Source organism: Anguilla rostrata, chromosome 9 (assembly GCF_018555375.3).
Source record: "Anguilla rostrata isolate EN2019 chromosome 9, ASM1855537v3, whole genome shotgun sequence".
NCBI classification, from domain to species: domain Eukaryota; kingdom Metazoa; phylum Chordata; class Actinopteri; order Anguilliformes; family Anguillidae; genus Anguilla; species Anguilla rostrata.
This window is the reverse complement of record NC_057941.1, coordinates 21,802,787-21,827,424: the sequence shown is the minus strand read 5'-3', so window position 1 is coordinate 21,827,424 and position 24,638 is coordinate 21,802,787. Positions and strand designations below refer to the sequence as shown.

Below are 24,638 nucleotides of genomic sequence, written 5' to 3'. Positions count from 1 at the left end.
TGTCATGGAAACACGACGCGGGATTAAGCGCTGACAGGCTCGGCCTGGCCTCCCGTCTCCCGCATTAGCAAGTCTAATGTTCGACATGATCCGCCGCCGAATTACTGTAGATATTAACTGCGGCAGCGCAGACATCAAAGCTATCGGTATAACGGCCAGACAGCAGCTATTTATGCCCGCAGTTGATGGATTCAATGGGGAAAATCTGAACACTGTTTTATATATATACATACATACACACACACACACACACACACACACACACGCACACACACACACACACGCACACACTTTTTGCAAAGATGTGCTTACATCCTTCCTGTTTTGCTGGATACTCACTTTTTACCTGCCAAGAATCGCTGACAGTTACATGTAAGCCAGCTAAACCATTTACCCTGTACTTTACATGAAAGTTGGTGCTAGCAAAACAAAGTAAAAAAAATAAATAAATAAATAAAAAAATAAAAAAATTAAAAAAATTGTTGTACTAATGCACTGTGCGTGTGTTTGTGTACGCACCATGGTCATGTTTACTCAGACTGAACAACACAACCACGTTCAAACACATTTCTCCTTGCATTGCAGAACTGCTTTGTCACTCTTAGAATGCCTTCATTGAAGGCAATTAAGCAGTCTTTTTTCCAAGGGCTTAGCATCTTAATCATTACTGGCAATCGTTCAAGAGCAAAAGAGCTTGCATATGCTTTCATAAAATAATTATCTTTCTTCCCCCTCCCTCTCAACAGCTGCTGAACACAGTAGGCGACATCACAAGACATTTCTGCGTGGAAATGACCTGATTAGGGCCTGTAATGTCCTGTTCAAAAGGAAATGCAGTAGTAAGACATAAATCCCGTGCGTTGTTAAACGTCACATCTTCACCGTGAAAACTATGAGGAAGGCGTCTTCGGCAGAGCTGTGGCGTTTCGTGCGTACCGTATACGTAGAGGATGTAGTCGTCGTAGGACTCGCCCACCGAGTTGGACGCCACGCAGCGGTACGTGCCGTTGTAGGACTTGTTCAGGTTTTCGATTAACAGGTCCGAGCCCGTGATGATGGCGTGGGACGGGACGTCATCGTCCACCTTCACCCAGTTGATCTGCTGGGGCCTGTGGACAAAGAGGTCACAACTTTTATTCATGCTCAGAAACATAATACCCAAAATGTCACCTGCAACCAAGCTTCTGGGTCCTGAGAGGGGTTGGCATAGGTCACAAGATGGAGGAAAAAGGTTTATTATTGATTATATTATGTGCTTGCTGTAGTCACTCATGGCACTCAGTGAAAATCATTCTCTACATTATATACATTGAAAGAGTTCCGGTGAGAACAGCTGTTTTTGAAATACGATGCAAAAACGCATTTGCAAAAACCTTGAAATGGGCGGAGCCATCCTGAATCATCCCAACCAATCATTGTTCTGCCATGGAAGGTAAAATACTACCATTCTGGGATTGACACAGCCTGCAGCACAGTTATGGAACACTTCCTGGCCTAGCCTTCAAACTCAACACCTCACCCGGTTAGAAGTGATAGAATTCACTCTCCCCCTGAGCTATCTTTAGCCCCAGGCAGCATTACATCCCTCTCTATGCAATTCCTATTACCAGGGCTGTCAGCACACATTAATGGCTTGACAAACGCACGAGCACATGGTCGATGATTTGGCTTGACTTGCTTGGTGAAGCCGGACACCTGTAACTGTTTGTTCGCTGCATCGGCTGCATCTAAAAAGCCCGCTTTTCTCCCACGAGCAGAGAACAGAGTTCAGAGAACAAAATCCACTAAGGGGAAAAAAAAAGAAAGGAACAGTAAATTCAGTTATGCTCTTGCATGTTTTCTGTAGTTGGATTGGTTTCATTTCCCTGGAGCTGACGCACCTTTTTTATTGTTTTGTTTTGAGTCGGTGTTAAAACTCGTTTCTGTCAATTCAAAAGGCACCGAAGAAAAAATGAAATAAGAATGAAAATGGAAAAACTCAAACTGAAAACGAAAATGGTTCAAGTTAGATCACTGATCTCCTGCCTTTGTTAAGGAACAAAATTTGACGCAAGGCGGTGAGAGACGTCGGGAGGGAAAAGAATCGAGGCCCAGGATTAAAAAAACACACGGGCGGCATGACAATGCAGAGCTCTGTAAGGACTACTGCAGAAAAACGGCCTCGTCGGGACGCACGAGACACGGGAAGGGAAACCAGGGTGCGAAGTGGAATACAAAATGGAGGTGTGACCGGAGCAGCGCTATCTGACAGTAATGACTGCAGACCTCTGCTCGCTCTAATGAAAATGACTTTCAATTTTCCGTTCGCTGTGTTGATAGCATTTTCACCTTTACAAATGAAATGGCTCTCGGACGCGGAGGACGTGTCTGGGGAGGCGAGATACCGGCCCCTCGTACCCCATCCCAGTTCGGTGGCTGGGAGGAGGGGGGGGGGTCTTGGTTTTTTCATGGGTGAACCACAAGGCTGATTGCTCACATCGTTGTGGAGGTTTGCCGATCGGCGTTACTGGCCGCACAGGCTGCAGGCCGACGGCGGCCATCAACGGAAGCAGAGAGAATCTGCTGATGTCACGACGCCCGCGTGTGCCCCCAGCACGTCGGCCTGGCAGCTCCCGCCGTGACCAGCTGCAGCTGTTCGGCTCCAACCAAATTTTATTTACACCGTTCTCTGCTGGACGGCGCTCGCACACGTCCTCATAACCTCATGCTGCAGAACATTAATCAGATGTGGCAATTTTTGAAAAGTTCCAAACCTGACTGGCTGCACACCGGTGAAAAGGGTCATTCAGAAGCAAGAGACAGCGCTTTGAATCATGCAACAGTTGTGTTTTTTCAGCGTGCACGAATGATAAAAAAAGACACGTTTAAATGTTAATTTGAACAATTCAATTTTTCCCTGTTATTTGATGAACATACAAATTTTGAATATGAATATGAATCTGACAGCCCTACTTCTGTTTAATTAACGAGTGCTAAAACCCTGCTCCTGAAATAACCGAGTGATCTCACAGTCAAACGTTCCCATAATTAAACATGTTCTCCCGTGACAGAGGGGGAAAACAAGATGTACAGTGTGCATCAAGCACACGCTGGCATTCACGATCACAATATGTCCATATCATTCTGAAAATAAATCCACCTACGCAGCAGCTAACTTTCGTGTTCAGATACGCGAGCGCACATACAAGCTTCATAGATCCGTTGGGCGGGCTAGTGTAGCGCCACTGGCGAAAGGTCCGTTTGAAAGCCTTACTGTGGTTTGCCCCTTGCTTGGCAGGTCAGCTCCAGATTCTCTCCTTCCCTGGTCAGCCCTTCAGGGAACTCCACCACAATCTTCACCTCAGGTTTATCTGCAGAGGAAAGAGCCACCATCGCGATGAGACGCGCGCAGACACACACGCGCGCGCACAGGCACGCAGACACACACACGCACACCCAGGCACACAGACACACACACGCACACAGACACACACACGCGCGCAGACACACACACACGCGCACACAGACACGCAGACACACACGCACACACAGGCACACAGACACACACGCGCGCACACAGACACACACACGCGCACACAGGCACACAGACACACACACGCGCACACAGGCACGCAGACACACACACGCACACCCAGGCACACAGACACACACACGCACACACAGGCACACAGACACACACACGCGCACACAGGCGCACACACGCGCACACAGGCACGCAGACACACACGCACACACAGGCACGCAGACACACACACACGCACACCCAGGCACACAGGCACACACACGCACGCAGACACACACACGCGCACACAGGCACGCAGACACACACACGCACACACACACGCACACACAGGCACGCAGACACACACACGCGCACACAGGCACGCAGACACACACACGCGCACACAGGCACGCAGACACACACGCACGCACACAGGCACACACACGCACACCCAGGCACACAGACACACACACGCGCGCACAGGCACGCAGACAAACACACGTGCCACACCGTTACCGTGACGACCGTTTCTTTAGGAATAGCAACGCAGGCTATGCTAAGGTAAACACAGTTTCTCGCCGAGTAAACCGACCACCCCCCCACCGACCCCAAACTCCCCAACAAACACGCGCAGAAACTGCTTTACACAAAGCCACAATTCCAGGCTCGGCCATCGCTCATGCCCAAATCGAAGGCTGCCTCAAACGGGAGACTGATGAAAAAAAAACCGGAGGTAATGTGTTGAGTTGTGCTCGGAGCAGATTGCGTGCGGCGCGCGGCCGGCCCTGCGAGCTTGCCGCCGCGTCGCGGGATTGAGTTATGTTCCCCTCGGGGCCGGGCCGCTCGCGGAGCCGCGGCGCGGTGATACATGCCGCTCTGTCGGGTCCGCTTTCCCCGCGCAGTTTGTCAACGCGCGACTCCCGTCCATCTCCGCCGCTTTGACCTTTCCGCCCTATCAGTACCGGCCTTTCCTTCATCTGTTACAATTACCCGCCGCTGCCCCACCGCGACGGCCGCCGGTGACGGACGGCAGGAAGGGCGGAGCGCTCGTCCTCCGCTTCTCTTTTTTTAACCCCCACACCCCCCCCACAGCACCGCTTCTTCTCCCCGATCGGGAGTCGTAAACCGCTCCCGCCTAGTCGCGTTGCCGCGGCGCTCGCGCTGGTGAGTGTGCTGCGCCGGAGCAGAGGCGAGCGTGCTCATCCCGTGCGCCCGCCCCTCCCGCGCGCTCGCTCCAGGGCTAGGGCCCGTTTTCGGGCGAGCGTGCCAGAGCCGCGTCTCTGAGTGGCTCAGCAGGCCGATGAGAGGAACTCAAACAGCAGCGCCCCTGAGGGCCCACAGCCACCCAAACCCACTCCATCCTCGAGAACACTCAGTCACAGCGTGCTAATGACAGAGCCCAGGCTCCAGCACGTACTATCCATGTGCTCCTGAGCAAAGGTTAAGAGCAGACCTTCTCCAGGATTCTGCCCACATAAGGGTAAGAGAAGTTTTTTACAACAATTTTGAATTAGTTTCATATAAATATATAAACATATGCTTTCCAATATGCTTTGGCCTGATTGGCATGTTAAATGATAGGTGGTGATAATTGCGAGATCAACGACTGATCCTTCAGTCTTAAGTGCACTTTCACATAAAAGTTTGTTTTTTGAAAGACGAGGATCAAAATATTGTGATGGCAGAACTTGTTTCTGGTGTGCGCTAACACAGTAGCCGAGGAACAGTCAAGCTTGTTGTCACTCCAATTATATGCAACACATGTGGGGTGATTTCTTCTCGTCAGATCCATTTCCAGGGAGACCAAAACCTAGAAAATCTCTACTGGTGTGCCCTCATCTCTATCTACATATAAAAAAAACCAGAGAGCCGTTTTTGATTCACTCATTTACATACAACAGAAGAAACAGAAGATAGAAGATTTTGTATTTTGTAATTGTACATCTTATACCGGTTCCTTTAGGAAAATGAATTCAGATCAAATAGAAAGCTTTTTTTTGTTTAAAAAAAAAGCCTGTATTTCATGTTGACCTTATGCAGCCTGGTATCAAAATGCCTATCTGAGTATCTTTCATCTGAATTGCACTCACTGGTAGGGCAAATGACATTATCTGTGAGAGGATCTGTACGGTGAATATCACAAAAGCCGGCTGAGACAGAACAAAGAACAAAACGAAGGCATGAAAAAAATAATAGATATTTTTAAAAAAATGTTATTTGTGAACTGATCTTGGCAGCTTTATAACAGAAATCAATAGTCCTAAATCCGAATAGAGACGGCACATTGGATTGATGGGTAACTTTTGTACTCCATGCCGGCAAGAAAACTATTCATTTCTCCTCACTGTATGCAGTCTTTATTCATAACATTTTTTTACTTTTTGCCAATTCCAAAAATAGGTTCATTCCACATTGCTGTAACTCTGCCCATGAATTCAGGAGGTCATACCCTAGCCAGCAGCCATATGAACATGTAGCCTGCTACTGCTGAATGGCTGAAGCTAAGTAAGCATGGGCTTGGTTAGTACTTTAATGGGAGACCTCCTGGGAAAACTAAGTTTCTGCTGAAAGTGGTGTTAGTTAGCCAGCAGGGGGCGACCTTCACTTTGGTTAAATAAGCCCCAGATGAGTGATGGGGACACTGTGCTGTAGGAGACACAATCTTTCAGATGAGATGTTAAACCGAGGTCCTGAATCGCTGTGGTCAAGGTCCTATGAGACCATGGCTTTCCCTGTTACCTCAGCTAAATTCCCATCCAGACCTTTTCAACCTGCCACCAAACCATCCCCCACTTTAATTGGCTAATAATTGTTATCTTCCTCTACACCTCAGCGGATGTGTGGGAATTGTTCTGGTGTAAAATGACTGCCGTGCATCACCCACGTGGGTGCGACACATTGGTGGTGGAGGCAAGTTTCCCCCTTATCACTGTAAAGTGCTTTAAGTGTGAGCAAAGCTATATAAATTCACGGCATTATTATTAAGGGAAGTGCCGTCTGCGCCTTTTTATTTCTACTCAGCCAGAGCTGCGGCATTGAACGTGCGCAGTCCTGCGCAGCCGAGGCAGCTGCCGCATTTCCATCTCCGGAGTTCTGGGCGCGGCTACGTTCCTGGCACCCGGCGGACCAGAGAAGCCTCTTGCGGGAGGTACCGCGCCAGGCACCAGTGCCAACCTGACACTGCTGTAACGTACAAAACACGGGCAAATATAAATAAAACAGACTCGATATCTTCCCTCCTGAGGTCTGCACCTGCTAACAAATGGTCCGCAAAGCAGCTTCTTAGTTTCACCAACAGTATGTCAGCATGCATGTGCCTGTGCGCGTGTGTATGTGGGAAGACTCCACTGGAAGTGGCTATGCTCCAGAGCAGTACTCCTCAATGGGGCCGAAGCACATTTCCTCCTCCAACTGTAATGGAAGTGTACTGTCACATTCTCTCACACTATATGCATACAGTGCCGTGAAAAAAGCATTCGCCCCCCTTCCTGATTTCCTCTATTATCGCATATTTCTCACACCGAATGGTTTCAGATCTTTAGACCAAAAGTAATAAACCTGAGTAAACACAAAACACATTTTTTAAATTATTATTTCATTCATTTAATGAAAAAAGTTATCAAACACCCTTATCATCCAATTGAACAATGAATCGCCCCCCCTTAAAATCAATAACTGGGTGTGCCACCTTCAGCAGCAACAACTGCACCTGAAAGTTTCCTTTCACATCGCTGTGGAGGAATTTTAGCCCACTCTTCTTTGCAGACAAGGTCACTCTAAAACTTTAAATTTGTTTCTTTTCAGCCATTCAGATGTGGAATTGCTTTTGTGTTTTGGGTCATTGTCTTGCTGCGTAACCCAATTACTCTTCAGCATCAGCTCACGGACAGATGATCAGACATTCTCTTTAAGAATTGTCTGGTACAGAGCACAATTCATCGCTCCTTCAATAATGAAACACGTCGCCCAGGTTCCGAGGCAGCGAAGCATCACCAAACCATCACACGACCGCCACCATGTTTGACTGTTCGTGTGATGTTCTTATATGCTGTATTTGCTTTATGCCAGACATAACGGGATGTGTATCATCCAAAAAAAGTCCACTTTGTAATCATCTGTCCATAGATAACGATCCCAAAAAGCTTGGGGATGAATCTAATTGTCAATAAATTCGGTTAATTGATTGAATGAGTAACTAAGGGGACAATTACTTTTTCACATGGGTGATATGGGTGTTTGATAACTTTATTCATGAAATAAATTAAATAATTTAAAAAATGCATTCTGTGTTGACTCAGTATCCCTTAGTCTAATATTGCATTTTGTCTAATGATCTGAAGCCATCCAGTGTCACAAACATGTAATAACGGAGTAAATCAGGCAGGGGCAAATGCTTTTTCATGGCACTGTGTCTTAATCTCAGCAGCACTAACATACATTTTTACATATTCAGCATCGACCGTGTGAAACCACATACTCAGTAATTACATATGTGTTGATTAAATAGAATAACACACTAAACAGAACAAATAATAATAATAATTTCCCTGGGAAATAGGTTTCATTAAAATATTTAGTGTGTCACATTTACGCAGTGTAAATAGAACTGTATTTGAAGACATTTCAGTGGCCACCGAATGTAAGACGTTTCATTACAAAAGCTGACCTCACACGCCTTCTCGCCTTCACTCAGTGTTCAGGGCGCCGTGCCCTATAGGTCAGAGAGAGCGGCCGCCTCGTTCTTTACTTTTGCCGAGTGTGAAAGTTCTGGCGAGCTCTATAGCGCCGCGCGATCTTAACGGGGGCGCTCGCGGGTCTCCGAACACATCAGTGGACCGCTCGCCCGAAACATTCCCGACCGCTCAGGTCCGCACGCGGCAATCCGCTGGCTGTCCGCCCTCCTGAGCTACGGCCCGCCGAAGCCTGCGCTCGTCTCCTGGGTGACGGCTTGCTGAGAGCTCGGTACACAGCATGCGTCTCTATTCGTGCCACGTGGGAATGCGCTTTTACGGAGAGTCAGAAGGCCTCTGACAGGAAAGAGCTCTGGCGACCTCCCTGTATGAGGTAAACATGTAGAAAATATTTCATATGAAAGGCGCTAAATGTCCAGCGAACCTGAAGCTCGTCAGCTGGTACCTGGCGGCCATTCACGCCTGACTCCGCCTTTTCTGAAACGGTCGCTGCGTTATAAAAGAAATCAATCAGTCCGTTAAAAGCAGACTGAATTATTCAGTTGTGAGCTGATTGTTCATTAGGTCGGCCACCGCGGTAACCAATCCCTGACATCGACGTCTCCTCGTCCTTCGATGCCCGCGGAAACCACATCCCCGCTTCCCTTTCTTTTCTTCAAACCGAGCCCCATTTAAAGCACCGCCCCCGCCCTCGATGATTTCGCCACTGACTCCTGTTGTTCGTCACGGTGACCTAATTTCGCCCAATCCGAGGCGGGGCGACGCTTTTCTGAGCGGTCCTGCCTCCGCGCGCGGTGGCGGCGAGCGCTAGCCTTCGGAATAAAGGTATGGAAAATAGTTTATTTTTATCTGCTTTAATCCGAGATTGCCGAAATGTCAAGCTGTTGCAGATGAGCTGATCCTTCCTGTCTTTTATCTGGAAAGGTCAGTCGAAGCCTCCCTTCTTTTCCGATAAACCAACGCGCCGCCGCCACCGCCGCCGTCCCGAAAAGGCTAAGCGGCGGGTGGGCGCTGCATCGCCACGTGACGCCGCGCTCGGCCTCGGGCTCCCGTTCTCCCTGCCGCAAGCCTTCGCCGTTAACCGTGAGGAAGAGACCGCGCGCGTTCACGGCCGGTATTCTGCAGAGCCGCTGTTCTGCAAAGGCTCGTCTGAAGAGGGAGATCTGTTCCCGGTTTTAAAGAAGCACATTGGGCACACAAAACAAGTATGTGAAACAGACTTAACTATATGCATAAATAATGCAGTAAAGCTATAAATCAGTGCGATGAACACATCGTGTTATAACAGCTGGGGCCCTGGGAGCAAAGCCTGATGTGAACGAATGCTGGGGACTGGGAGTCATGTGACTATGGAGACTGCGTGGAGTGGAGAGACTGAGGTTGACTGGGATACCGTCCGGGCATGCGCAGTCCAGGCACCAGGGGGAGACTCGGCGCTGAGGAGGAAAGCGTGGCCTTGTGGGGGCCGTACTCACACTGCACTTCCAGATACTTCTGCGCCTGGAAGTCCTTGACGGCGGGGTGGTCCACAATGCACACGACCGGCACGCCGTCGTCCTCCCTGGAGACGGTGAACGTCAGCCGGCTGGTCACCGTGGACATCCGGTCGTCCGGGCTCGGCGTCACCTCCGACATGCCTGCGGGGGAAAGCGTGGTGACGGCGAGGTCACCCACCGTTCTTTGTGAGGGTTGAGAAAACAAAAGTAAAAGAAAGAAAGAAAAAAAAAGAAACGACCACCACTCACGGCAATTACCTTCAGCATGCTGTGGTGGTCCCGACGATTAAGACCGACCAAAACACGCTATGCCAATCAGCAAAGTCCGAAAAGGGCGATGCTGTCCGCAGCTCAGTAAACACAATTATAACCTGTCAAATATCGATGCTGTGAGTGCCTGGCTAATCAGAGTGTAGAGGAGTGCCCTTGAACGAGAGAGAGCAAGCAGCCGGTTCCCTGCAGAACGGCCGGTGGAGGTGAATGGGATGAGCGCGGGGGAAGGCCGCTGCGCCGGTCGCTCATTGGCCAGGCTCAGCTCAGTGTTTTACGAGGCGCGATGTGGCGGCAACAGTCAAGGACTCTGACCTGCAGCGAGAGCTCAATTTGTAAACCAGGAGGAGCCGGAACAAAAAGCGCGAGGGAGGTCAGTGATGCGTCACAGAGGCGGCAGAAAGCCAAAAAACAAGAATAACTTGAAAAAATAAATACATATTTTTAAAAGCGGAGAAGCGATTTATGCACGATTGTGTGCGCCATTGCGAACCAGAGGATGGGAAGTGATCACGGCCCGCCGCTGACTATCACTGACATGGGTTTTTATTCACTTTTTTTAACAGTTTTTTTTTTTCTCCTTCCCATTTGAAAGGTGCCAGATCTACGAAAATTGGTCCCGGAAGGTGGCCAGTCCACAACAGAGAGGGGCTCGGATCCCGTTCCAGCAGGGTCGGGCACAAATTAAGCGCCGCTACTTCTCTTTCAGCGCGAGCAGGCATGGAGTACGTTTAAAATAAATAAATGTAAAAAAAGGCTTGGATGACTCACTGAGCGGCTACAGGCAGCATCCTCACAGTGCCATGCCAATAAACACACTGCCCTTGTGGGAGGGAGGGGAGGCAGAGGGCAGAACCGAGTTTTTGTGAGCCGTTCCGTTCGGTCGCGCTCGCTTTGGCAGAAAAGCGTACACATTCATCACGCTATTAAAACGAATGGAATAAATCCCATTGAGGGAGACACTGAGAGAAACACCCGTATTATAAACACAGGCTAGGCTTGGCATCCGCGCCCTCTTTCGAGCATCCGTATTCGGGAAAATATCCCGATGATTATCAATCTACATCTGCAAATTTCAAACGAAAATACTGGCTGCAGACCAGCTAATAAACTTGTTGTGAACCCACACCCTGAGCTGGCCAGAGGGGGATGGGCTCCTCCTGCTGGGTCTGGTCCCATCCAAGGCTTCTTCCTTCCTACACGTCCTCCATGTCTTCCATTACCACTTACATTACCACTATTATCTCTGGTTTGCTCTGTGGGGGTTCAGGCCAGGGTAAACTGTGAAGCGTACTGCAACAAGTCTTTAGTAAAATGCGCCATATAAATAAAATCTGATTGGTTTACTGACTGATTGATGCAGTTCAGGCGGACAGTAGACCCTGAATAAACACACCTCATATAAAACGCAAGTAGGCCCCCATTCCACATGCGGGCGAGCCTCACGCCGCTTCCCTTCCTCCTGAACGAAGCCCCCGGCCGTACAAAGCGGCGCTAATTCGCTCTTAATAAAGCTCGCGTGTGCGAACGGTTCCGAACGAACGACCGCGGAGGAAATGAAATGACATAAGCGGAAACGCAGCGGATTAACCTTGTCGAACATAATAAAAAGTCCGGCGCCTCGACGAGCCAATTAGGACGGGGCTATAAACTCCGGCACTGCCCGGGAGAAGTTTCATAACCCTCGGCGATGGGGAGTTTACCAACAGCGTGATTAAAGAAATAACATTCGCAGTTCGGGGTGCTTTTCATTTACAGCAGATCCTTGGCCTAAATACTTCTCCCAGGAGAGGGAAATGAGGGATTCCAGGTTATTAAGCCTTTTTTTCAATAAATTTGACCAAATGAACTCTCCGGCGTGCTGCGAGTAAAAGCTAAATAATTCATGGTTTTAATTTTTGTGTGTTCTCTTTTTTTGTTTCACAGAAGAACTGGAGAGGAAGCTGGTTCAAACCCACATCCCCTCCTGTGTTTTTACTCCTAATCAGTCTACAGGCATTCATTTTGCAGGCGCGAGAAACACCATAAACGTCAACCCTCAAGATTTTCCTTTTCTCTAAATTTGGAAAAGCCTAATCATATTCGTAGGCCTCTGTGAATTCGGGAGGGCGCAGAAAAGCCTGTGTCGCCGTTTCTTCACGACGTAGCCCGTTAGCACAGCTCTGCAGCGGCCCAGCCGAAACAGCGCACTCCACTTCACGCGCAGCCAGCGCCAGGCGGACCGCGAGCGCCCGCCCGACCGACCGGAGCAGACGCCCTTACGCCATGAGGTGAGGGCAACCCCACCGACTAAAACCCTCCCTTGAGGGGCCGTGTTACAGCCAATCAGGCACTTCCCTGCAGGGCTGCTAGCCACAGTCGGAACAGGCAGTGAGGATCTGAAAAAGCAAGGGATGCATCATTATGATGGAACTAAGTGCCAGAGTATGATGAAATTCCCACAGCCCCTACATTAAAAAAAAAAAAAAAACAATATTTACCACTCTAAACTAAAAAAGCAACACATCTATCAGACGACTACTAAGTGCCTAGACAAGCAGTTCTCTAAGGCCCTTACGGTTGAATTATTCCAATTATATTCATGTGCTAAAATGATTTTTTTTAAATACTACAGGGTGATTTAAAGCTATTTAAATGTTCCTTTTTGCAGCTGCTAATATGCTAATGATAATTGTTTCCTTTGTTCAGTCTTGATGTATGATGCCAGCCTTCAACATCCCCCCCCCCATTTCCCCATCGTCTCCTCCTTTTACTTCAGTTCAGTATAATTCAAGTTGAATTAACAAAAAAGGACTAAAATTGAAAATGGCCACCCGTTCCACACTAAATTCTTGATTACCGACCGTAAATTCTACATTCTTTCTTTTTAAACACATCAGAGACTATGTCCAAACATACGCTCTGACAAATTGCCCCTTCAACGATTAAAAGTGTAGTGTCGTAAGTATATTAAGGGAATGGTGTTTGAAGGACAGAAATTGAAAAAATAATAAGCAATTAGCTCAAACTGCTGAGAAGGCCTTTCTGGTTTGTTCTGTGCAAAGTAAAAAAAATTCTCAATTTCTTTATAAAAAAAAAAATAATAAAAAAAAAAAAAAAAAAAAAAAAATCCTAAATCTGTGTCAATCAAATTTCATTTCTCCAGCAATTAATTGATATTAACTGATTAACAGGCTAGTTACTTAGGAAATACTGCATCTTCCCTAACAGAATGCCATAATGTACAATATGTGAAGCAATTTGTTACAACTCAGACTAAAGCTGGGGTTGCTCCAGAAATCCCTGCAAAAACTGTGGAAGTGAGTTTACTCCAGAGTTTCTCGGTTTACACTCTTAAAAAGTCAGGATCACCATATGTTTAATGTTCGTCCTCCGTAATAAAAACAGTTTTAAGCTTTGTCTGTCTCATATTGCCAAGGCTGGTGACAAATGGCAAATTTCAATGGCAATTCAAGATCTTCAACAAGCGAGACTAAGAGACTAATTCCTCTAGGGCCATATCACCGCTGTTCCTCGACTTGCATTGAACTAGGCCAGATGTCAGAAGGCTGAAAAAAAGAACAAGCGACAAAAAAAAAAAAAATGAAAGGAAAATAAAGAAAGAACTGAGAGAACGACGTGGGAAAAGATGGTTTAGCATAGCCCAGAACTACAGAATTTGCATTACCATGTATGATGGGTGTAACCTTTGAATGATATTTAAAGGGAAAAAGTGATTATCCTAAAGGATATTAGACTGAATGATGAGAATGTTTAATTAAAAATAAATCCACCCAGCATGAAAGCCAAAAGCAATTCTGAGCGTGTGAGCTCTGGTGATGTAATGATTGTGGTGAAAGCAGAGCATCCTTCTTTTCTCTTCCTCTCGATTACGCACACCCTACAAATCAACGAGAATAGTGTGACAGCCTTCTCCCTGCCTTCAGAAAAGACCTGATTTACTCTTATACTGCAGGCTACATAATCTAACTGCTGATTAAAACAAATTAGCAGTGCTTTTTTTTATTTATTTTTTTTAAAAGCCTGATTCAATCAGGAAGCCTTTACATGCCTGATCACTGTAAACACAGAACACTTTCTGATGCTCTTACACACAAATCCAGTGTATATATATATATATATATATATATGACAGAAAACACCATCAACAAATCTTTTAGCAGAAATATATCTACTTAATAGATCAGACAAAACAATTTAATGAACACCACATTGAAGGGTAATCGATAGGGCATTCGTGAACGTTAACTAACAGAATGAAAGTTAAAAGTTAAATTATTTTAACTTTATTCACGTACGCATTTTCTTGGCAGCAGTTCCGTTTATTTCTGTTTAAAGTTGAGCTTATTACTTTCCGTTCCTCTGGTTGTGCGCAGTATGCTGTTCGTGCGCTCACCTCAAGCGCGGTTTGTGGTGTTCTCCTTGCTTTGCGGGAGACACACGGCGCTTGTAATCGGCCGCCCCACGGAGGGTTATTTAAACTGCCACCCCTGCTGTGTAATGGAGGACGGTGCTCAGGAGCCCATTAGACGTGCTGGAGGTTTGGCCTCTCGTTAATGCCTGCGCGGAGGGGACGATGCCCGGCGCTTCGCGTGGGCACCGTTTGCTGTGGGAGCTGACAAACGACAGCTCCTTCTCCGAGGCGAAGTCGTGGTTCCTAATTTAGGCTTTGGCTTTTCGAAGAATAATAAATAATCACGAGTCCCCGGCTGTGTAAAAATAGAACCTTAAGCCTGTTTCGTTTATTAATATCAGACTTCACTGCATCCTTGCCTGATGGCGACGATGATGCGTGTAGTGATGGCACAGAAAACCTTATCACTGGTTCTGCACTAAAAGAATTGCAAAATACATTGTACACAGCTGGGAAAGCACAATTCAGACATACAGTATATGGCCAAAAGTAGCCGGACACCCCTGTTCTTCATGCTTTAGGCTAGGCCCCTTAGTGCCAAATCTTAATGCTACAGCATACAATCACATTCTAGACGATTCTGTGCATCCCCAACAGTCTGGAGAAGGCCTTTCCCTGTTTCAGCATGCCAATGCCCTTGGGTACACAGTGAGGTCCATATATAAAAGGTTTTGTCAAGAACGGTGTAGAGGATCTTGACTGGCCTGCACAGAGCCCTGACCACATCCCACACCTTTGGGATCAACTGGAAAGCCAACTGTGAGCCAGGCCTAATCACCCAATCAGTGCCAAACCTCACTAATGCTCTTCTGGCCAAATGGAAGCAAATCACTGCAGCAATGCTCCAAAATCTAGTATAAAGCCTTCCCAGAAGAGTGGAGGTTGTTATAGCAGCAAAGGGTGGACCAACTCCTTATTAATGCCCATCATTTTGGATGAGATGTTGGATGTCAGATGTCCACATCCTTTTGGCCATTGGGGTATGTGGGGATGCGCTTCACCTGACCAACCTTGCAGCTCCTTGTCTCCTTTCATCCATCTGATGATGGAGGCCGGCTTGCTGCCCACGGCCGTGCAGTTCATCTCCGTTTCGTTCCCCTCGCTGACCACGCCTTCCTCGGACTTGATGATTGGGTAGCCTGGCGGGACTGACACCACATCAAAGCGTTTGAAGAAACGTCCCAAAAACCTTATCAAAAGGTTTGCAACAAAATCAACAGACAACAGTGGTTCTGTCTCGGGCAAGACACAAATTGGCTTCACACACAAATTATACAATGTACTGATATGAGCCCAAAGCATGTGAGAGGGATTTTGAATTGTCCAACTGGCTAAATGAGTAAAGCAGTGGACCCACATCAGACAATCTGCAGTCGGTTTACAGCAGGCTATCAGCTCCTGCCAGAGTGCTATCTGATTGTGGCCACGAGGTTTGCTCCTGACAAACGTGCTTGTCACAGGGCTCCAAGCCTGATGGACGCCTGGCTGTGATGTAACTAGTTGGCATTAATTGGCTTCGCCTGCTGTAAATTCTGACAGCTAAGCCTGACTTCCACTGATGTGCAAACAATCTAGTTTGCAACTTCAGTAACGCCAATAGAAATAGTATCTTCTTTTCATTTTACCATATGGCGATTCTCAAAAAATAAAATAAGCAGATATGTACTACAGTACATATGTGCACACTCACTCACACACACACACACACATTATATCACATGTATTTGGCAGATGCTTTTATCCAAAGCGATGTACAATAAATGCATACCGACAGTGATTGGACGACTACAAAACACAGGTCCCACACAAACACCCACACCCTACACACACACACACAAACAAATAAGATGCATAGGCTGCTTTTCGTCAAGCTGCTGAAAAATGGATAGACAAATCAAAACCCAGGCCTCGTCTGCACATGTGCGGTGAGTGTCTGAGTGTGATTACTGCAGCTGTGCGTCTCACAGTACAAATGGCAGTGAGTGTCGTTGTGGCCGTCAGTCATGCGAGTGCATTCAGCGGTGTAGTGGGGAGTGAGGCGCGGGTGCTCTTATACCCAGCACAGTGATGTCGGCGTAGGCTTCCTGTGGAGGGTCGGTGTACAGCTGGCACACGTATCTCCCTTCGTCGGACAGCGACACGTTGGACAACGACACCCGCAGCTCATTGTCCGAGAAGTTGACCAGCTGGAACCGGCTATCCTTCAAGGCTGTGGAAAGTAGCACAGGCAGGGAGTTCATTGCTTAAAAGACAGGTGTCAGGTCAGGTGTAGGCGTGCGTGTGCAAGTGTTTTGGTCTGTATTTCTTCCCTAGCCAAAGAGGGGTAAAATTTCTGTATGCGGCTTGAATCCGTAACAAAAAAAAAAATCCATTTGTGGTTCTGCTTCCATAGCACAACCTTACCAATTCCATTTCACACAGTGCAGCAAGCCTTTTGCAAGTCAATCCAACTGAGCATTTTCACTATCTACACCCGTCTCCCCAGGAGTAAGTTCTATTTCAGAGCTCAGTGTTCATTCGCTCCTGAGGTCTAGTGGTCTTGCTCAGGGTCTCTCTCCCAATTAGACGAGGAACTGAAAAATATGTACTTTTTTGGTGAGGGGAAAATGGTTATTGCTTCTTTCCCCTAAAGTGACAGTGCTCTTTCTGGTGCTGTTATTGGATAGATATTTTGGATACTTACAGAAGTTTCTGAAAACCAATGGTAGTTATAGAGGACTTCAAGCAACACTTTTTCTAAGCAAGAAAATATGTTTGAAGTAACTCCAAAGTGCAACTTGTACAGTGCTCTTATGCTTCCAGCAGTTAACTTAAGCGCAGATTAATTTTATAGTACTTTATTCACAATTATAAACAAATTTAATCATTTACGCCTGTGATACTTCTCAGGAGGTGGAAGCTCTTCACTCCCAATTTGCTTGATTGCTGCGGTCTCAGGTTGCATACACCACAGGAAGTAGCTCCAACTTAAAAAACCCAAGAAAGTCAACTACCCCTTTAAGAACCGTGAAGGGCCCGTTAGACTTTTTTCCGAGCTGTTAGCCGAAGAGTGCAGCGCGGGGCGTGATGGCATGCGGGAGATGAAAGCTCGGCTCCACTGCCTGGTTAAAGGAATTGGGCTGACGGCGGCTGTTCGCACTGCTCACAGCTCTCTCACCCCGTCACTGGAGTTCAAAGGAAAACAGCAAGTGAACAAATACGAAAAACACAATTAACTAGAAACTAAATAATCATCCATCCTCTGAGATTTTTAACTAAATATGTCCTGATGAGAAGAGCCTCTGATAATGGCATCTCACATTTGGGCCCAAACAAAATTGAATTTAAAAAAAACAATGTATAATTAAATGGATGGGCAAGAAGCATGTCAGTCCGATAGACGTGCCTGTTGAACAAGCCAGGCCTAGATTTAACCACGCCGAACCTGGACCCTTTACTGACTTACATCCACAGCACTAAAAATGGTCTTCACAGTGCTAAGATCAGTCTTCACTGCACTAGGAATGGTCTTCACAGCACTAAGAACGGGCCACCCTTAAAAGACTCACTAGTTGCAAAAGGGGTATACACCAGGATAGACCCCAGGCAAGCACAGCCAGATTAGATAAATGACTTTCATTGTCCAGTTCATGACAGACCTTCACTGTACATGAGCTATGATTGGCTAATCACCACCCACCAATCACTTTCCTGCCAGTGTCTGATTAAAGCAGTCATAAAAACCCTCACGATAAGACATTCACTTTGGCTGTGCTCCAGTATGACCACACATTACATGACCCAAACTACTGCAGATAACTAAAATAATTCCTTGCAGAATAAGCATTTCGCTGAAGTAAGCAGGTAACTGGTAGGTCGACTCAAAGTTTGCGCCTGCGGCCAGGTCATCTTTACAACTTCAGTGTGCTGTGCTTCAAAGCCTGAAGTTCAGCTCTGACAATTCTTTCATCATACCCATTTTTCATCGCGTTCCCACATCACGATCCTGCAGCTCAGGCGATTTTTGGGGAGGTGCCGGGGCGGGTCGGTCAGGGAGGCTTGTTCATGGATTCCTGACCCTGATGGGCTAGAAAATCGGTAAACATCAGAAGGAAAAGGGCACCACTGTGGGAAATGACCCGGAAGGAGGAGAGGCCATGCGGCGAAACAGCCGCAGGTGTGTATGAAGGCACGGAAGGTGCTTCAGAGGGGGAAGTCTGATCTGGACGGACCCCTCCCTGGATTCAGCAGAAAAGTCTTCAGATCCCTGCAGCTGTTTTAGAGGATGCCAAGGCTGGGAACGGAGGATGGTTTCCACCCCTCCAAGATATATCGACTGACCCATCATGTGCATCCGTGCGTGCAAGCACCAGTGCTGCTGGCGCGCTTAAAAAATTGATTAACAGAACATTCAAAAAAGACCTGGACTGGGAAGCAAAAGGCTTGTATGCAGCAGGCTCTAAGGAGAGGAACAGGACAATAGGCTCTGCTTTAAGCTAGGTTGGGTGCGTTTCCCAAATTTTCCCCCTTCTCCTTGTGCGGGGCGTCGTCTTTAAGGTCGCGCGAGAACAATGCGCGCGACTTATCACGGCGCGCGGCATGAAAGCCGGGGACCCAGTCGTCAGGGAAAGGGCAGTTTGAAGCTAACGATTTAATTCAATTTCATTGACTGAGGAACGCACAGGGATTAAAACTCGACGATAAGAGCGGGGTGCGGATGATGCAGTTTGTAATCTATTGTGACTAAAGTCGGGTTTGCAAGTGATGGGAATAATTAAATCTTTATAAAAATGCTAATGAGCGCGGTGTCAGGCTTAATGGGACGAGCCGGAGCGCGGCGACTGTGAGAGCCATCTCATCACATCCACTCACCCTTATGGGCTTTCGGCTAACGGCCCGCCCCCCCGTCACCTGACAGGAAGGGTTACCGAGAGCGCCGGTGATAGACAGTTCCCCAAAGACCAGCCACGGAGACGGATCCCACCATGTGGATTGTGGGTAAGAAAGCACAGCCAAGATCAAGCATCGGTACGACACACCCATGGGCCACTTTTTAACCTGCAAGGACCTCAGACTGTGAGGGAGGAGAACCCTCGCTTCTGCACAGCAGGAGGCGCTAGTGCACTTCTCCGTGGAGCGCCTGCTGGTTCTCAACCACAGAAGAAGATTACCCGCAACTGAGGAGACGCCATGAAATGGTGAAGTTTGAAGCTAAGCAGCGGGCTGAACAACACTACTCCGCTACAAAATACACTGCAGTGTATTAACAATGCTCACTGTTAAATTATGCATCAGTTTTGAAAACCCAGCAGTGTTTGTAAACTCAGGGCCAGCGACTGATACAGCCATATAAATTATGCCCCGAGTCCCCCCCCCCCGGGGAGAAAGTACCAGGGAATGACAACAACACGAGCCATTATACGAGACCCGCTTCGCTCCCCGCCAAAAATGGCATACGATTATGAGCATTACCGAGATTATGAGAAAAATACGGCCATTAGGGGTCATAACCGTTCTCTGTGGCGCCGAGTTCCTACCCTCAGACGGCCGGTATCTGGGCGCACGGAAAGAGCAGAGGCCGCGCTCGACCCTGCGGCAGGACCGCCGCCCGCACGTCTGCCCAAAGCTCCTTCATTTGTGGCGCGCCAGAAAAATGGCTCCGTGATTTGAGCCCAGGCTGTGACTCATCCGTCTGTTGCTGGGAGTGCTTCTGCAGATACCTGGGACTGATCTGCTGAAATGGGCTGGACCAAAGGCCCAGGGCCCGTCTGTATGGGAACCTGGAACAGGACGGACCAAAGCCCTTCACTGGCAACAACGGAGGGTTCCACTCGTTAAGTTCTTTAGCAAAGCTGAACTGAGAATTGAGTTATAAAATCACTTGTTTCTCCCAAGTGAAATGAAATGTGCTGAGAACGGCACAGGGAGCGGGTTTCGCCCGTGACAGGTAACAAGGAGGCACACAGCACTGCAGTTCAGCTCACCATGGAACTGAAGCGAATGAAGGAACAATTAAATCTTTATAAAAATGCTAATACGTGTGCTGTCAGGCTTAATGGCACGAGCTGGAGGGCTGTGATCGAGAGGCATCTCATCACATCCATTCACTCTCATGAGCTCTTGGCTAACGACCCATCTCTCCGTCACCTGACAGGAAGGGTTACTGAGAGCACAAGGGACGGGCTGACTCCAGGTAACGGACCCCTCCGTGTGCACTGTGGGTAGGATAGCGCTGTGCTGAGAAAGCCCTGCCATGCCACACCCGTGGGTCACCAGGCAACCTCTGACGGCCTTCTGACTGTGAGGAGGGGAAAAAACAGAGCCATCATGTGCTTTCACCACTAACTGGTATGGACCAATCAAAGTAATCTCAACTGAAAAAGGATACAATCAATTACAAAAAAAATCAGTGCATCGATGGCAAGTGACGACTCCATCCATTTTACTCTCTCCCATTAATATGAATAAGCTATGAAAGAGACAACAAAAAAATTAAGAATTAAAACTTCTTTTAACTTTACATCACCAAAAAAAGTGAGATGTTTCCTGCGCAACACTATCAAAACAAACCTACTGTGGGAGATTTCATAGCATTCTTCTTCCCCAGTTCTAGACTACAGCAAAGAAGCTTAAGGATAGACTGAGATGCTAACAAAGCTAACTGGTTCTGAAGCTCACCTACTGGGAGGACTCAGTGGCAATAGCCAAACAAAGAAATCAAAGTATGATGTCAGAGGCTACATGAAATACGTTCTTTTTTCTTGAGCAGTACCAACAAGGGGGGTGAGAAAGCTCAGCAGCGAACTTCGGAAGACCAGAGAACAAGAGATTAACAGCATCTCTCACCTTCAAGACTGACACCCTTCCAGGAAACATAAATCAATACCTAAAAAATATATATAAGTGCATCGATAATGACTGAAAGTTTGCAGCGAAAGAATGAAGAAATTGCAGAGAAAAAGCTCATTTAGGCTGGATTCACGACCTGAGGATTATTTTAAACTTAGCCACTGAGGAGCAAGGGGGGCGTGACTGGGACACAGATTCGAGCGCAGTCTCTGTGATTCACTATGTATTTTTTTGAAGGAAAAAAATGGTCATAGAGGTTAGCAAAACAAACAAACCAAAAAAAAAAACAAAAAAAAAAAACTTTTTCTGACAGTTAAAATATTTTCAATGCCCATGGGGACAGTCCAGTTGGTGTTGTGAGAGACTTGTCCTGATATTGTGAGAGACTTGCGTGGCATTTCACACCTCTGCCCTGTCGAGTTATTCATTTCTCATACGGCCCTAGAGCTGTTTACTGTGAATAGAGGGGACTTCTGTAAAAATATACACAGGTTTAAAATAATACTTTAGAAAATAAATAAAATACATTTTCGACACAGTTGTAGAGTGGAATCCACACAGCTGACCTGTTGTCAGTCTATCTTCTGAAAACACAAAAGTTTCTGGAAGGAGAGTAGGGTGGTGGCGTGATAAATGTTCGTCTGCTACCTCTCACGTTACTAAACCGAGGGGGCTGCTGAAGGTGTAAATGAATCAGAAGACGCTGCGCAGTTTCGCCTGGGTGCCGTGCCCAGCTGAAGCGCTATGACATGGCGTGGCAGTGCGCCATTCGGTCTGGAATCGGGCGGGAGTCCCACTGGGCGAGTGGTCTCACCCAGGGAGGGAGGGTAAGTAGCAGGGCTTCACCCGCCTCATTGGACAAGAGGGTTTCCTGTTAGACGACTGGGCACCTGCGGCGCCACGGCAACGGGGTGAGCCAAGGTGGGCGACTGGACATTCCAAATTGTGCAAAAAAGGAACAAAAAAAAAAAAAACAGGGGAAAACGGTTCCAACAAGTACCAGTGACAAAAGCGACAAGAATGCTGGACACACACTGAGCATAGGAAAGACGAGGGGTGACTTCAGAGGGGAGCGGACGTCTCTTCCCGTCGTCCAAATCTTGTCCGCATTGTCTTCCCAGGGTTTTTAATCCGGACGGCTCCGTGGGACACCCCATTTATCCTAAATGACTGCAATCAATTCTGATTACCGGGCCCAGGCACTTTGAAAGGAACCCATCAGGATGTTATTAGCCAGACAAGGGACAATTATGGCCCCCGTGGGGCCCGGACCGCCGAGAGCCGAAGCGCCATTGCAACGGTAAGTCGGGGGGGGGGGGACAAGCCGCCGCTGTCAACGTGATGATGCGTCGCTCATGAGAGCAGTCAAAGAGACGACCCCTTAATGGGCGGAGTCGAGGAGACTGCCACTCACTCTGGGTGCTGAAAAGTCAAGGAGACCGGCGCTTAGAAGTTGAGTCGAGGATATGGAACCTAATGGGCGGAGTCAAGGACACGGCCACTCAGAGTGCAGTTGAGGTGACAGCCAATAACGGGTTGAGTTGCGCTGATTGAACTGAGCCCTGCGTGAGGCTGACAGGGACTGAAAAGATACAGCTTCTTACCATCGACAAGGAGGGAAAGGGATTCTTTTCCTTAGTTTTTCTTCCCCAAAAGATAAGAAAAAGAAAGCTAAAGCAAGGTGCATTCTGGGAGGAGCGACACGAGGCAGCTGTAAATGAGGCAGTGGCCGAGTCGTGCCTGAGCTCGGTGGGTGGCATCCAGTTTTCAAAGCGCCGACCAATCGCAGAGCGGGCCCGAGGATTTGGTGTCGGCGCCCCCTGCCTGCGGGAATGAGCTCGGTTCAGGACACCCCTGCTGCTCGCGTGGCGTGGGGTCCAGCTTTGGCGGACTGCGATGAGAGCGAGTTTCTCTCTGAAAAACACCGACTTCAGAAATGTCAGAGGCTGATTTTCCTATCCCTGCCCACAGTTTCCAGAAAAGGTTCGAGCTTCCATGCTGACATTAAGACATTATTTTACATCACCCGCTTCGCTTAGAAAACCCGCTTTATTCAGGGTGACTCACACATCTTACCTTTGACACATTATCCATTTATTAAGCTGGAAACTAAAACTCACAGAACCCACACCTTGCAATTTAGACATACACAGTGCTCAAGAGTGCAATATCTATGGCACAAATATGATTTTAACTTGTAACCACCCAGAGCCAAGTCACAAAGGGGTTTTTAAAAAAAAAAGAAAAATAAATGACCCAAGAATTGCAGTGGAAAAACAAATACTCTCCAGTCTTTGAGTTCTGCTTCCAGCGTGAATATCCACGCATGCGACACACACTTCTCATTTTGAATCCGACAGGAGCTCGGTAAATATTCTCTTGAACGGAAAGTGGCCAGAGCGGGGTTATTTATAGGCAACAGCGATTCCGTTTCCACGGCGAGAGGGGACGTCTGGCGTACTCACGTCTGGCGTCTCTGAAGTAGATGGTCTGTCTGTAGGGGTTGAGGAGCTGGATGACGGAGTCATCGTTGTTCTTGACTCTGCAGCTGAGGATGGCCACCTCCCCCTCCACCACAGTCACGTTATCCGTCACCAGGTTCTGACTTTGGACTGGATTCAGAGGACAGAGAGAAAACAAGGAGGGGGGGGGGGGAAGCTTAATCCACAATTACACTGCTGCTGGCAGGCTGGCTCAATCTGAGAGCGGAATCTACGCCAAGAAAATCTTTCAAATGTGTGCGTGCTCACACACACATACACACAAAGGCACAAAGACACACACGCACAAAGTGATGCGCGCACGCACACACATACACAGGCACACACTTGGGCACGCACACAGGCATGCGCACACACACGTGCACACACACACACACCCAGCACGACACACACATGCGCACACACACAAGGCATGGCGCACACACGGCACACACAGCATGACACGACACACACACCCACGCACACGCACACAGAAGCGCCACATGGCAGGGCTAAAGAGACCCTGCAGTGGGTGTAAGTATTGATTTTCAGGCCTGTGTAATTTATGTGCGAGTCCAGTTATTGCCGCTCATGGTCGAAGCTAAAGCCCGTGGCAGGCTGGGATATGAGGACTGTTTGATGGTGGCTTGAATCAGATGCACCAGGTGCTACATCATCCCAGGGCCACAGACAGGCGGGAGCCACTTCAGACAGCCGTCCAGCAGCTCAGGAAAACGGGCTCATCAATTTAAATTATTCACTGTATGCTCTTTTTTTAAAATTCTAAAGACAGTGGGAAGGCAAGGGGGGGGGGTGGAGCCCTGTACTAAATTTATCACCAATCCTCTAAGATCTAATAGCCTCAATGTAATTGGACTCGTGCAGTTTGTGGAAAACACGATATACTGATTTGCACACCCAACCGGTTTACCTCCCTGCCCTTTAAAGTGCAGTGTA

General features: G+C 47.8%; 1 protein-coding gene across 5 annotated transcripts in view; it reads right to left on the bottom strand.

Annotated features, from left to right (window-relative positions):
- cadm1a (cell adhesion molecule 1a) overlaps nt 1-24,638 on the bottom strand; it is a 267,196-nt gene that overhangs the window by 41,831 nt on the left and 200,727 nt on the right. For all 5 annotated transcript variants that reach the window (XM_064351039.1, XM_064351041.1, XM_064351038.1 and 2 more), the window contains 6 exons: nt 23,667-23,813; nt 16,430-16,582; nt 15,384-15,521; nt 9,669-9,830; nt 3,254-3,350; nt 937-1,109 (listed from right to left, as the gene is read on the bottom strand). In XM_064351039.1, coding sequence (XP_064207109.1) covers nt 937-1,109; nt 3,254-3,350; nt 9,669-9,830; nt 15,384-15,521; nt 16,430-16,582; nt 23,667-23,813 — 870 coding nt within the window. The remainder of the gene's footprint in view (nt 1-936; nt 1,110-3,253; nt 3,351-9,668; nt 9,831-15,383; nt 15,522-16,429; nt 16,583-23,666; nt 23,814-24,638) is intronic.